This window comes from Balaenoptera ricei, chromosome 9 (genome assembly GCF_028023285.1).
Source record: "Balaenoptera ricei isolate mBalRic1 chromosome 9, mBalRic1.hap2, whole genome shotgun sequence".
Lineage (NCBI taxonomy): Eukaryota > Metazoa > Chordata > Mammalia > Artiodactyla > Balaenopteridae > Balaenoptera > Balaenoptera ricei.
The window spans coordinates 10,645,772-10,658,508 of NC_082647.1; the positions used below are offsets into that span (position 1 = coordinate 10,645,772).

A 12,737-nucleotide genomic window follows, 5' to 3' on the forward strand; every position below is an offset into this window, starting at 1 on the left:
GCTCATGGGAGAGACTGTCCCAAGAGAATTCCCCAAAACACAATAGCTTCCCTGACTCACAAGACATCAGCTCTGTTTGATTCTGGCAGAAGAGTACGGGTGGGTCAGAGAAACCTGCCTCATTGTGGTCAATGCTTTCAATGTCCTTTCTTCGTTTTAATCTTAATTTTTTTACAGCTTTATTGAGGTGTAATTGATATACAACAACCTGTACCTACTCCAAGTATACATATGGATACATGATAACAAACACATACACCACTCTAAAGAATGTCCTTGGGTCCCTTTGTAATCCTTTTCCTACGTCCCCCGCCCATCCCCCAGTCCCCTGTCACCAGGCAAACACTGATTTGCTTCCTGTCGCTATGGATTTATTTGCCTTTTCTAAAATTTTGCATGAATCGAATTGATGTGAATTGAATAATGCAGCATGTTCACTCCTCTGGCTTCTTTCACTTACCATAATTATTTTTCATGTGTCAGTGGTTTGTGGGTATCAACAGTTGACTCAGCAGAATTTTGTTCAACCTAATTCTTTCGAGTGAATCAAGAGTTTATTCCCATCTATTGCTAAGTTGGGACCTCAGAGCCCAAGTATAAGTGGTGTTCAGTCAGAGGCTTCGACTTTAATTAAAGGTGATTTGTGTAACGTTTGATGCTTTCTTATTTCCATCACACAATGATAAGTAATATCAATAAAATCATTTTTCCTGCTACCTGCTAGATGTCTCATCATTTACTGGCTCAGCTGCAAGTGTATGCTTTCCTGTGCAATGATCACCTCACAGCAGAGAACAAAGATTACCAGACCCCGGGCTTCCCTGGTGGCGCAGTGGTTGAGAGTCTGCCTGCCAATGCAGGGGACACGGGTTCGAGCCCTGGTCTGGGAAGATCCCACATGCCACGGAGCAACTGGGCCCGTGAGCCACAACTACTGAGCCTGCGCGTCTGGAGCCTGTGCTCCGCAACAAGAGAGGCCGCGATAATGAGAGGCCCGCGCACCGCGATGAAGAGTGGCCCCCGCTTGCCGCAACAAGAGAAAGCCCTCGCACAGAAACGAAGACCCATGCAGCCATAAATAAATAAATAAATAAAATTAAAAAACAAACAAACAAAAAAAAAAACAAAAAAACCAGCAAAGTTTCACTTCAAAAAAAAAAAAAAAAGATTACCAGACCCCAATAGACTAAATTCAAAGAGAATTTGCCCTCAGGCACAGTAACATTGCTAAGTGCACAGATCCTCAACTGTACACTGCTTGTACCGAAACCCTTCTTCACTACGTAATAGTCATGCAACCCTTAAGAAGTATGCCCCGTATTGTGCCTCTGTTAATCTATTTTACAGATGAAGGAACAAATTTTTGTGAAGACAAAATGAGTCAATATATATGAAGCAGTTAGAACAGTGCCTGATACACAGTGAGCATCATGCAAGTGTGAGCTGTTGTTGGAAGTGGGAGTTGGGATGTTGTTGATGGAATTCTTTTTAACAGGTGACATATACTCCTGACCCACATCAATGTTAATGAAGCAGAAATAGTTTTTAGCCTTACTTTTTTGATTTCTTGTTCCTATTTGGAAAAAGATGAAAGGTAATGAGAAAAAGGAAAAGTGTGACAACCAAGTCCCCTTAGATAACTTATTGGTTCTTCTCCTCTGCTTCTCTTTTTGAATATTGAATACTGGCAACCAAAGCGTCATAGCACATCCTATGGTTGACCCACTTTCCTCTTACAGTTGTAAGTCAGCCTTCCATGACTGCTCCCCGTCTAGGATTAGGAATTCTAGTGTGGGTATCAACTTGTTACCACACTGAGAAAAAGATGGTATCTGTGAGCACCAGAGGGAGCCCTTGCTATGAAGTGCTCTGTACTTCCAACTTTGCATCACAGATCCAAAGCAAAAGCTAAAATAAAAATCCATGTTATTGGCCATATTCAGAAAGTCCTATCTTCATTTGGAATTAACTGCTGAGAGTCTAATCAGTCATAATGTTTAAAATAATATCAGGAAAGTGAGATGCTAGATTTCCATGCAATTTATCAAGTTTTTTGTTTGTTTGTTTGTTTTTTATTTTTTACAGTAGGTCCTTGCTGGTTATCTATTTTAAATATAGCAGTGTGTACATGTCAATCCCAAACTCCCAGTCTATTGTGCCCCCCGACCCTTCCCCCCGATAACCATAAGTACATTCTCTAAGTCTGTGAGTCTGTCTCTGTTTCGTAAATAAGTTCATTTGTATCTTTTTTTTTTAGATTCCACATATAAGCAATATCATATGATATTTGTCTTTCTCTTTCTGACTTCCTTCACTTAGTATGATAATCTGACCCCAGCCACTGGCTAGGATAGAACACCAAGGTCTTGCTCTGGGAAAAGGAAGCTGGCAAGAATGAAGAGAATGACCAGGTTCCCACCCAAGTAGACCCCAGTTCCATGAAAACTGTAGGAAATTCGTAGGAAAGTGGGCGAAACTCAGTGACATCTCCTATGGAGCAGCATTAGGAAAAGGGACTGTTTCAAAGGTAGATGCATTTCTACCCCTCAGAATACCCAGATATGACCTGCATACTATCTTTCACTGGTTTGTCCACCCACAGCCTTCAATACAAAGTGTGTTTCTAAGCTCCATAAGCATCACTAGAAACTTTTAAAAAGTGAGAGTTCCTGCCTTCAGGAGCCTCACTGTTTATTTGTACAAAAACTTAATAGATTTTAAATTTCTTATTAAAAATAAAAGAATATTTTAAGAAAACAAGCAATTATATTCACTTTACAGCAGTTATTTAATATTGAAATATATCATCATAATTAGCAATAATTGGAATTGATTTTTAGGTATATTAACTATAATAGAGTTATTTAAATGGGGTGAAATTTCCTTTATTAAGAAAAGTTAGTTCAAAAATAAGTAAATTTGCATTTCTCTAATGATTAGTGATGTTGAGCATCCTTTCATGTGTTTGTTGGCAATCTGTATATCTTCTTTGGAGAAATGTCTATTTAGGTCTTCTGCCCATTTTTGGAATGGGTTGTTTGTTTTTGTGATATTGAGCTGCATGAGCTGCTTGTAAATTTTGGAGATTAATCCTTTGTCTGTTGATACGTTTGTAAATATTTTCTCCCATTCTGAGGGTTGTCTTTTCATCTTGTTTATGGTTTCCTTTGCTGTGCAAAAGCTTTTAAGTTTCATTAGGTCCCATTTGTTTATTTTTGGTTTTATTTCCATTTCTCTAGGAGGTGGGTCAAAAAGGATATTGCTGTGATTTATGTCATAGAGTGTTCCGCCTATGTTTTTCTCTATAAAAAGAAATGAAATTGAGTTATTTGTAGTGAGGTGGATGGACCTAGAGTCTGTCATACAGAGTGAAGTAAGTCAGAAAGAGAAAAACAAATACCATATGCTAACACATATATATGGAATCTAAAAAAAAAAAAAAAAAAAAAAATGGTCTGAAGAACCTAGGGGCAGGACAGGAATAAAGACGAAGACATAGAAAATGGACTTGAGGACACGGGGAGGGGGAAGGGTAAGATGGGAAGAAGTGAGAGAGTGGCATGGACTTATATATACTACCAAGTGTAAAATAGATGGCTAGTGGGAAGCAGCCACATAGCACAGCTCGGTGTTTTGTGACCACCTAGAGGGGTGGGATAGGGAGGATGGGAGGGAGACGCAAGAGGGAGGAGACATGGGGATATATGTATATGTAGAGCTGATTCATTTTGTTACAAAGCAGAAATTAACACACCATTGTAAAGCAATTATACTCCAGTAAAGATGTTAAAAAAAAAAAAAAAGTAAAGAGGCCTAACTTAAAATCTCTTCATTTTTTAACATAGAATGAAACTATTATTTCAGCCATTTGGCCTTCTTTAGTATAAAGTTCATTAGCATGTAATAGTTTAGTTTGGCCGTATAAAGAAAGTTAAGAAAGTATATTCCTGTAGATTCTACTTTTTGTAAACCCTACAAATGGTTTAAGTATTGCCACAAGCAGAATTCGTTTGCATCATTTGAACTGGCTATATCACTGGCTGAAGCCCACTGTAGCCCAATATGTAAAACTAGAAGAAAAATAATTTAAGTGTAACAAGTCTCCTAAAGCCAGCAATTGAGGAGCAGATTATGTAAAGGTAATTTGCCTATTCAGTTTAAAACCTTATATAAGTCATAAGAGTATACTACTAAAAAGAGTGGTAGATTTCAGAGGATAGCACTTCATCTTCTTAAATGCCTAAAGAACTTTAAAGGACTCTCATTATTTCATAATCAGAAAGTCTAAAACTTGCACTCTAAAATTGTTTCTGAACAATATGTCAAGAGCACATTTGTCAAAAATATCCTATTGTAGATAGGCATTTTGGAATGCAAAATGGTCATCCTAGTTTTAAAAGGGGGCAGGGATTACTGAGATGACATATAATGTACAATATATTTTTGATGAAGCTTTTTGAGAGTCTAGAATATGCTCTCACTTACTGGTAGGATTAAAAATATAACTTTACACAAGGGGGAAAAAAACCTTAAGTGCTATTTAGGGAAACTATATGGTGTGCTGTGCATTTATCCAGAATCAGTACAATTTTTCTTTCATGCCTGTGACATTGGTCATTAATCTTTGCAAGCAGCCAAGTGGAAATCTGAGGTGCCATCCACGCATAGCATTATATTCGTAGACTACTAGTAGCACATTTTAAAGTTCAGCTTACTGAATCATTGAGCAACTTACTTTCTCTAAAAGAAATTTCCTTTGATCCATACCTGTCAAAGTGGCAATGATCAGAGATTTTTACTGAATTACTTTCAGCATCATCATTTTTCAAAGCAAGAAAGCATACTTTGATTGTGGTTGAAAATACCTTGAAGGGCATTAAATTTGCAGAGAAATGGCATCTTAAGTGTAATCAGAGTTTTAGCAAATCAAGGTCTAACTTCTTTCTTGGGAATCAATGCCACTTCTTAATTTAGGATTTTAGCTGGCACTGATCAGGAACCACTAGGAAGGTCTCAAGAATTACATCAGTTTCATGATAGCTGAATACTGCCAAACACATCCCACTTCAGGTTAGAGGTCAAGGTGATTGTGGAAGAGTTATCTTAGGCACACATAGTTTATATATGTCTTAATTATTATTAAAAATAAACTGAAGATATTCAGAAGACCTAGACATAAACCTGGTCTCATCTCTTGCTGGCTGTGTGACCTTGGACCAAGAACATGCCTCTCATAATATTCATCTAGAAAATAACAATATGGCTTGCTCTACCTAACATACTAAATGCCTATAAAGTTCAACTGAAATTATGCATGTAAGTGTGACATTCCGATCTTAAATGCTATGCAAGAGAAGACTTGATTATCACCTGGCTACATTTTTGCCTCTTTACCTTTCAAGTGTCACCTTCCCATAGCATTTCAAGATACGATGGTCTGTTCCACACTCATTCCTAAACTAGTTCACACACCTACTCCTGACTCCTAAGTGTGACTCTCTGTTTTAGGCTACATTGCATGCCTGGTCTCACCCTAGGATTCTTCCATAAGGTGATACTCCCGCCAAAGTGGGCCCAGGGGAGGGGGCTGCACTTCTCTCCACTTCCCTGCCCTTAGTTTCTCATGTGACTGATGCAAGGCTGTTGTGTCAGCAGATTAAGAAAGGTTAGGCATCTTGGAGGAGAAAGTACAACACACTGTGGCAGAGGGAATGAATTTTAAAACCATACAAGGTACCTCAGTTCTTACAAGTTTATCACAGGAACACCCACTTAGAATTTTCCTTCAGGCTAGACATCCATGGGTTTACCAGATAATGACCCTGCGTCATTCTCTCTTCCTCCAACCTACAAGTTCCAAATTCCTATTCCTCTCCTTGCCACCCACCCCAAAGTAGTCTATAAGCCTCCCTATGCATAATCCCTCTCGAAATAAAGATAAGTATTAAGGAAAATAATGTCACTCTGCTCCATTTCTATGCCCTTACCAATAAATCAATTTTTTAAATTATTTTTAAACAGGTGTTAGATGTGTATGTGTATTTGTTTTGGTGGTGGTTGTTTGATAATTATTAACATTCTAGGTAGAATTGTCACACCCAAGAAGAGTGAGAAACTATTTATATTTACAAATGTTGATGCAAAAATACGAAATAAAATCTTTCTGAACAAAAATCAGCAGTATGTTAAAAGAATAAAGTCATGAATATTTGGAGTTTATTCTCATATTGGAAAGTGAGTCAATATTAAGAAATGTAAAGCTATTATTCTCCTTACTAACAGAGCTAACACAAAAATTATATGATTACACTTAAAGGTACTGGAAAGGTATTTGACAAAATTGAAAACCCATTCTACAGAAATCATTCAATTATATAGGAAAAACCAACTTTAAAATTATGAATATATTTATGTATAATTTCACATATAAGTAGGATTATATATATGATATATATGCATATATATGAAATACTAGAGGCATTTCCATCAAAAATAGGGGAAATTTTTAAAAACTTATTGCTATTATCTATACTATTTAACATTTCACTATAGGTATAAGCCAATATAGTTAGAAATAAAAAATTAGTTAAAAACTTCTAGTTTTAGAAGATATGACCATAACCTGGCAAAGGCAAGAATATATTGAAAGATTATTACAAAAAAACAAAACAAAACTGTAAGGAAGTTTTAAAAAGGCACAAAAAGAGAAGATTGTTTTTAGAGTAGCAACCAAAAATATAAAATATATAGGAACAAGCTTAACAAGAAATATGTAAACCATACATGAGGAAATTTTTTAAACACCACTAAAAATTCAAAAAATCACTTGAACAAATGGAAACCATACAATTGTCTTAGGCAGGAAGCCAATACCACATCATTCTTACCAAGGTCATTTATAAAACTTAAAACAAATAAATATACTAATATGTATTTATTGTTATAGAGAAAGGGTATCTTATTCCAAACTTCACTGGGGAAAATTAAAAAGTAAAATTTCAATCAGTAAATTAAAAAATATAATAATGATGATGGGAAACAGCCACAACAGATATTAAAACATGATAAATTCTCAAAACTAAAAAGTAGAATACCACATGTCACTATAATTACAACAAATAGAAGAAAATTTACAAAACCAGAAATAGGGTATCAAAATGGTAGAGTAGGAAGACCCTTAGCTCAATTCCTCCCACAAACACAATAAAACTACAACTATATATATATGTTCCAGGTATACATATATACAACAACTCTCTCTTGAGATTGACTTGAGGAATAACAGAATGACTCTTCTAAAACTAAGGATATAAAGAAAAGAACACACCAAAATGTGTAGAAGGGGAAGAGAAGTGATCTAGTTAGGTCCTCCCTTAGGAGAAAGGGGTTTGAACCCCACATTGGGTACTCCAGACCTGGAGCCCAGTACTGGAAAGATAAGCCCCCTTAAATGGTTTTGGAAACAAGAAGGGCTTATGACAAGGAGAGCCAGAGGACTATAGAGAACTGAGATTTTGCTCATAAAAGGCACACAAACAGATTTATTCTCTCCAAGTCCCAGAGAAGAGGCAACAGATTAAAAAACAGCAGGCACTCTAGCCAGCCTCCTGAGACCAACTCAGCACCCTAGCCCACACCAGGCTCCAGTTCCATAGTTACTCCCCCCCAAGCTGGCAGCCCTCAGTGCATCAGGGGAGAAGCCCCAGACCACTCTGGGCTCCAGCTCTAGTCCCCTGCTCCAGACAGCCTAGCCAAGGCGGTGGCCACCAGTGCACTCCAGGAGAAGCCCCAGCCCATACCAGACTTTGAATCCAGCCCATCCTGCCAAGGTGACAACCCAATGTGCCCTGGAAAAAGCCCCAGCTTTCAGTTGCTTCAGCTTCAGCCCTCCTGCCAAAGCCACTGGGCACAGCCTGCATAGGGACACTCCTACACAAAGACACAACTTTAAGACCAGGGTAAGTAACTGTTTTGCCTAATTCCATAAAGACAGAGAAAGTCAAACAAAGTGAGAAGATAGAGGAAAATGTTTCAAACAAAAGAACAAGACAAACCCCGGGGCAGGGAAAGAAAAAATGAAACAGAGATAAGTGGGTTACTTGAGAAAGCATTCAAAGTAATGGTCATAAATATGCTTACTGAATTCAGGAGAAGAGTGAAATAATGCAGTGAGAACTTCAACAAAAATTAGGAAATATAAAAGGAACGAATCAGAGCTGAAGAGCACAATAACTGAAATTTTAAAAATGCATTAGGGGAAATCAACAGCAGATGATTAGGTTATAAAGAATGCATAAGCAACTTGGAAGACAGAATAGTGAAAATGACCCAAAGAGAACAGTAAAAAAGGTTTTAAGAAAATGATGATAGTTTAAGAGACCTCTGAGATGGCATCAAGCATATTAACATTTGCATAATTGGGGTCCCAGAAGAAGAAGAGAGAGAAAGGGGCAGAAAATGTATTTCATGAAATAACGACTGAAAACTTCCCTAACCTGAGGAAGGAAACATATATCCAGGTCCAGGAAGCACAGACAGACTCAAATAAGATGAACCCAAAGAGAGCCACATCTAGACATATCATAATTAAAATGGCAAATTTTAAAGCTAAAGAGAGAACTTTAAAGGCATCAAGAGAAAAAACAAAGAGTACAAAGGAAAGTACATACAAAGAAACTCCCATAAGGCTATCAGCTGACTTTTCAGAAGAAACTTTGCAGGTAAGAAGGGAGTGAAGGCTGACGTGCGGCGGTGCTTCCTAAAACATGGCGGCTCTCGAAGCGGCTGCGGAGCCGCTAACGGGGGTGGCGGCCGTTGGCTCAAAGGCGAAGGACGAAGAGGAGGAGGAAGAGGAGTCGCTTCCGCCGTGCGAGGCAGTGCGCTGGGCGCCGGTGGGGGCGGTGGCAGAGGCCGGGCCCGGGGCGGCGGCGTTCTCGGAAGAGGCGGCGGCCGAGGAGCCCGGAGCGGCCCCGGGCTCCCCGCCGGACTCGCCGGGCCGGACGCTGCGGCGGCTGCGGGCCGAGCGGCGGCGGCTGGACTCGGCGCTGCTCGCGCTGTCCTCGCATTTCGTGCAGGTGCAGTTCCGCCTGCGGCAGGTGGTGCGCGGGGCGCCGGCGGAGCAGCAGCGCCTCCTGAGCGAGCTCGAGGACTTCGCTTTCCGCGGCTGCCCTCACGTCCTGGGTTACGGGAGCCCAGAGGACCCCGCCAGCGATGATGGCGACGGGATGCCGGGAGACCGGCCACGGTTGCGGGGCGAGGACCAGAGTGAGCAGGAGAAACGGGAACATCTGGAAACCCAAAGGGAGAAGCAGAAGGAACTGATACTGCAGCTCAAAACCCAGCTCGATGACCTGGAGACGTTTGCCTATCAGGAAGGCAGTTACGACTCCCTGCCACAGTCGGTGGTCTTGGAAAGGCAGCGGGTGATCATCGATGAGTTAATAAAGAAACTGGACATGAACCTGAATGAGGACCTCAGTTCACTGTCCACCGAGGAGCTTCGGCAGCGTGTGGATGTAGCTGTAGCTCAGATCGTCAACCCAGCCCGAGTGAAAGAACAGCTGGTTGAGCAGCTGAAAACTCAGATCCGAGACCTCGAGATGTTCATCAGCTTCATCCAAGATGAAGTAGGAAGCCCATTACAGACAGGTAGTGGACACTGTGAGTGCAAGGCCAGTGGGAAGACAGGAAACGGCTCCTGCAGAACTGGCAGCAGCAGACCACCTCCAGGAAACAGCAGAACGAAGGCAGAAGACATGAAGAGAGTTCGGGAGACAGGGCTGCACCTGATGCGGCGAGTGCTGGCAGTGCTCCAGATCTTTGCTGTCAGCCAGTTCGGTTGCGCCACGGGCCAGATCCCGCAGACCCTGTGGCAGAGGGACCAGGCTGACAGGGACTACTCCCCCTTACTGAAGAGGCTGGAGGTGTCAGTAGACAGGGTGAAGCAGCTGGCCTTGAGGCACCAGGCGCACGACCACTTCATCAGCTCCGCCGGCCTCCAGGACCTCTCTCTGGGAGGCAAGGACGAGCTGACCGCGGCTGTGCGGAAGGAGCTGACTGTGGCCGTGAGGGACCTGCTGGCCCATGGACTGTACGCCTCCTCACCGGGGATGAGCCTCGTCATGGCCCCCATCGCCTGTCTGCTGCCGGCCTTCTCCTCGGCCCCCGAGGCCATGCACCCCTGGGAGCTCTTTGTAAAGTACTACCACGCTAAGAACGGCCGTGCTTACGTGGAATCCCCCGCCCGGAAGCTCTCACAGTCCTTCGCCCTGCCTGTCATGGGAGGCACTGTGGTGACGCCCAAGCAGAGCCTGCTGACAGCCATCCACGTGGTGCTGACGGAGCACGACCCTTTTAAGCGCAGTGCAGACTCGGAGCTGAAGGCCTTGGTGTGCATGGCGCTGAATGAGCAGCGTCTCGTGTCCTGGGTGAACCTCATCTGCAAGTCGGGGTCGCTCATCGAGCCCCACTACCAGCCCTGGAGCTACATGGCACACACAGGCTTTGAGAGCGCCCTCAACCTGCTTAGCCGCCTCAGCAGCCTCAAGTTCAGCCTCCCTGTAGACCTGGCTGTGCGCCAGCTCAAGAACATCAAAGATGCCTTTTGATGAGGATGCCCTGGCCCCAGACCAGCATCTTGCTCAGTAAGGATAGATGGTTAGTCTTCTAGGATAAGAGCAAGAATTAGGAGGAGGGGCTAAAGACATTTTCCCTAGCCAGATGATGCAAAGTCTCTCTCCCCCATCAACTTAGCATCTCAGAAAGATATGCTGGAGACCCTCTTGTTAAAAGGTTCTGCCGTGGCGTGTAACCACGGTGTACATGGGAGCACATATACTTGAACCTGTTGGAAAGAAGTCAGTCATGGCACGCACTCATCATGTCATGTCTGATTTGTAGAAAATCCGGGTTGCTGTAACCATGCTCTTCACGGTGGTGAGGGACAGCATGAGTGAGTTGTTGGTCCTGGAAGACATTCAACTTAGGGCTCCTGTCAGTCAAGTTGCGAGCCATCTTCCTTCACTTGAAGCAGGTTTGAGAGAGTCCTAGGTCAGAATTCACATTCCTTTTGTGAATACTGATGCCTCTTTCTTCCTGACCCCAAGGTCAGGGGAGGCCGTGTGTGTTCCATAGCTGCCTCTAAAACCGGGAGTGGGAATATCAGAACAGCATTTTAAGGGTGTTTACCACAGTTGATTTTTTTTTTTTTGTTTTTTTGGCTGCGCCGAGCAGCTTGCGGGATCTTAGTTCCCCAGCCAAGGATTGAACCCCGGGCCCACAGCAGTGAAAGCGCCGAGTCTTAGCCACTGGACCGCCAGGGAATTCCCCACAGTTGATTTTAATATGAGCCCTTTTTCATGTAGAGGTAAGAACTGAAATCTGTCCCTGACAACGTGGTCCTTTCCTCACAGCCCAGATGATGGTCTTTCGGTTTTGGAGCTGGTTTATCAGGACAGCCACCATCTGGTACCATGTCCTCTGGCGAGTAACCTTTCCTCTGCACACCTCCCAGCTCCTCAGAAGGAAACGTGTCCAAGGTGTGTTCCACGTGTCCTGGAGGCTGGATGGTGGAGGAGGTCTGACCACGTGATCATACTACAGCGGGGGTAGGAACTGTGGCAGATGACTGGTGACAAAGAAGGGGCTCGGCATTTCCTTGTAAAACTGACTCTAGACTGGTCCGATTGGGTCTCTTTTAGCCTTTTTAGTTCGTGTTTGCCATTCAGCTTGCATCCTGATCTGGGACTGACCAAAGATGAGCAAAGTGTATCACCTTCCGGAAAGCCAAATGGGTTCCCAACACTAATGATTCAGCATCGTTTCATGTATTAAATTGCCAGCTGCACTTTGTGTCTGCACTATTATGTAGTGCATTTTAACTTAATTTTTTCAGTAAGATATTATTTAAGATATATTCTTGATAATTCATTAGAATTAGTCCTCCTTCATGTGAAACAGGATAAGTGTAAAATGTTGTGAAAAATGGTATCTGTGGTTGCTAATAAAATCAGTATTTTGTGTAAAAAAAAAAAGAAAAAAAAAAAAAAAAAAGAAGGGAGTGAAATGATATATTTAAAGTGATAAAAGGAAAAAACCTACAGCCATGGATACTTTACATGGCAAGGTTATCACTCAGAATTGAAGGAGAGATAAAGAGTTCCCCAGACAAGAAAAACTAAAAGAGTTCAGCAGCACTAAACCAGCATTACAAAGAAATGTTAAAGGGTCTTCTCTAACTGAAAATGAAAAGGCCATAACAAGAAATAAGAAAATATATGAAGGGAAAAAAAATCTCACTGGTAAAGGCAAATATATAGTAAATGCATTAGATCAATCACTTAAAAGCTAGTATAAATGTTAAAAGACAAAAGTCATGAAATCAAATATATCTATAAAAGTAGTTAAGAAATACACATGTAGATGTAAAATATGATATCAAAAGCATAAAGTGTGACAAGGGACATAAAAGATGTAGAGCTTTTAGAATGTGTTTGAACTTAAATGACTATCAGTTTATCAATAAACCAAAAACCTGCAATAGACAACAACAAAAAAAACCAGAGAAAGAAACCCAAACATATCAAAAAAGAAAATCAAACCACAGGGACAAGACTTAAAAGGAGAAAAGAACAGTGAAGAACTACAAAACAACCAGAGAATAAGTAACAAAATGGCAGTAAGTACATAGCTATCAGTAATCACTTTAAGTGTAAATGACTAAGTATACGATGGCTTTA

General features: G+C 41.6%; 1 protein-coding gene and 1 long non-coding RNA gene across 3 annotated transcripts in view; one reads left to right on the top strand and one right to left on the bottom strand.

Moving 5' to 3' along the window:
* Window positions 1–8,988, bottom strand: part of LOC132371711 (uncharacterized) — a 285,405-nt gene extending 276,417 nt beyond the window's left edge. Inside the window, exon 1 of the long non-coding RNA XR_009504934.1 lies at window positions 8,670–8,988. This is a non-coding gene — a long non-coding RNA (uncharacterized LOC132371711). The remainder of the gene's footprint in view (window positions 1–8,669) is intronic.
* On the top strand, window positions 8,749–12,007 carry LOC132371710 (RUN domain-containing protein 1-like). Of its 2 annotated transcripts, none has more exons than XM_059933154.1 (2): window positions 8,749–10,656; window positions 11,412–12,007. In XM_059933154.1, the coding sequence occupies exon 1, from the start codon at window positions 8,766–8,768 to the stop codon at window positions 10,605–10,607; it is 1,842 nt and encodes a 613-aa protein (XP_059789137.1). In that variant the 5' UTR covers window positions 8,749–8,765; the 3' UTR covers window positions 10,608–10,656; window positions 11,412–12,007. The 2 variants fall into 2 exon arrangements, with proteins under 2 accessions (XP_059789137.1, XP_059789138.1); XM_059933155.1 differs by having other exon boundaries at window positions 8,749–10,643.
* The last annotated feature ends 730 nt before the right edge of the window (window positions 12,008–12,737 follow it).

Coding starts and splice junctions, on each gene's coding strand:
- LOC132371710 (XM_059933154.1), top strand. CDS start 8,766: ATGGCGGCTCTCGAAGCGGCTGCGGAGCCGCTAACGGGGGTGGCGGCC.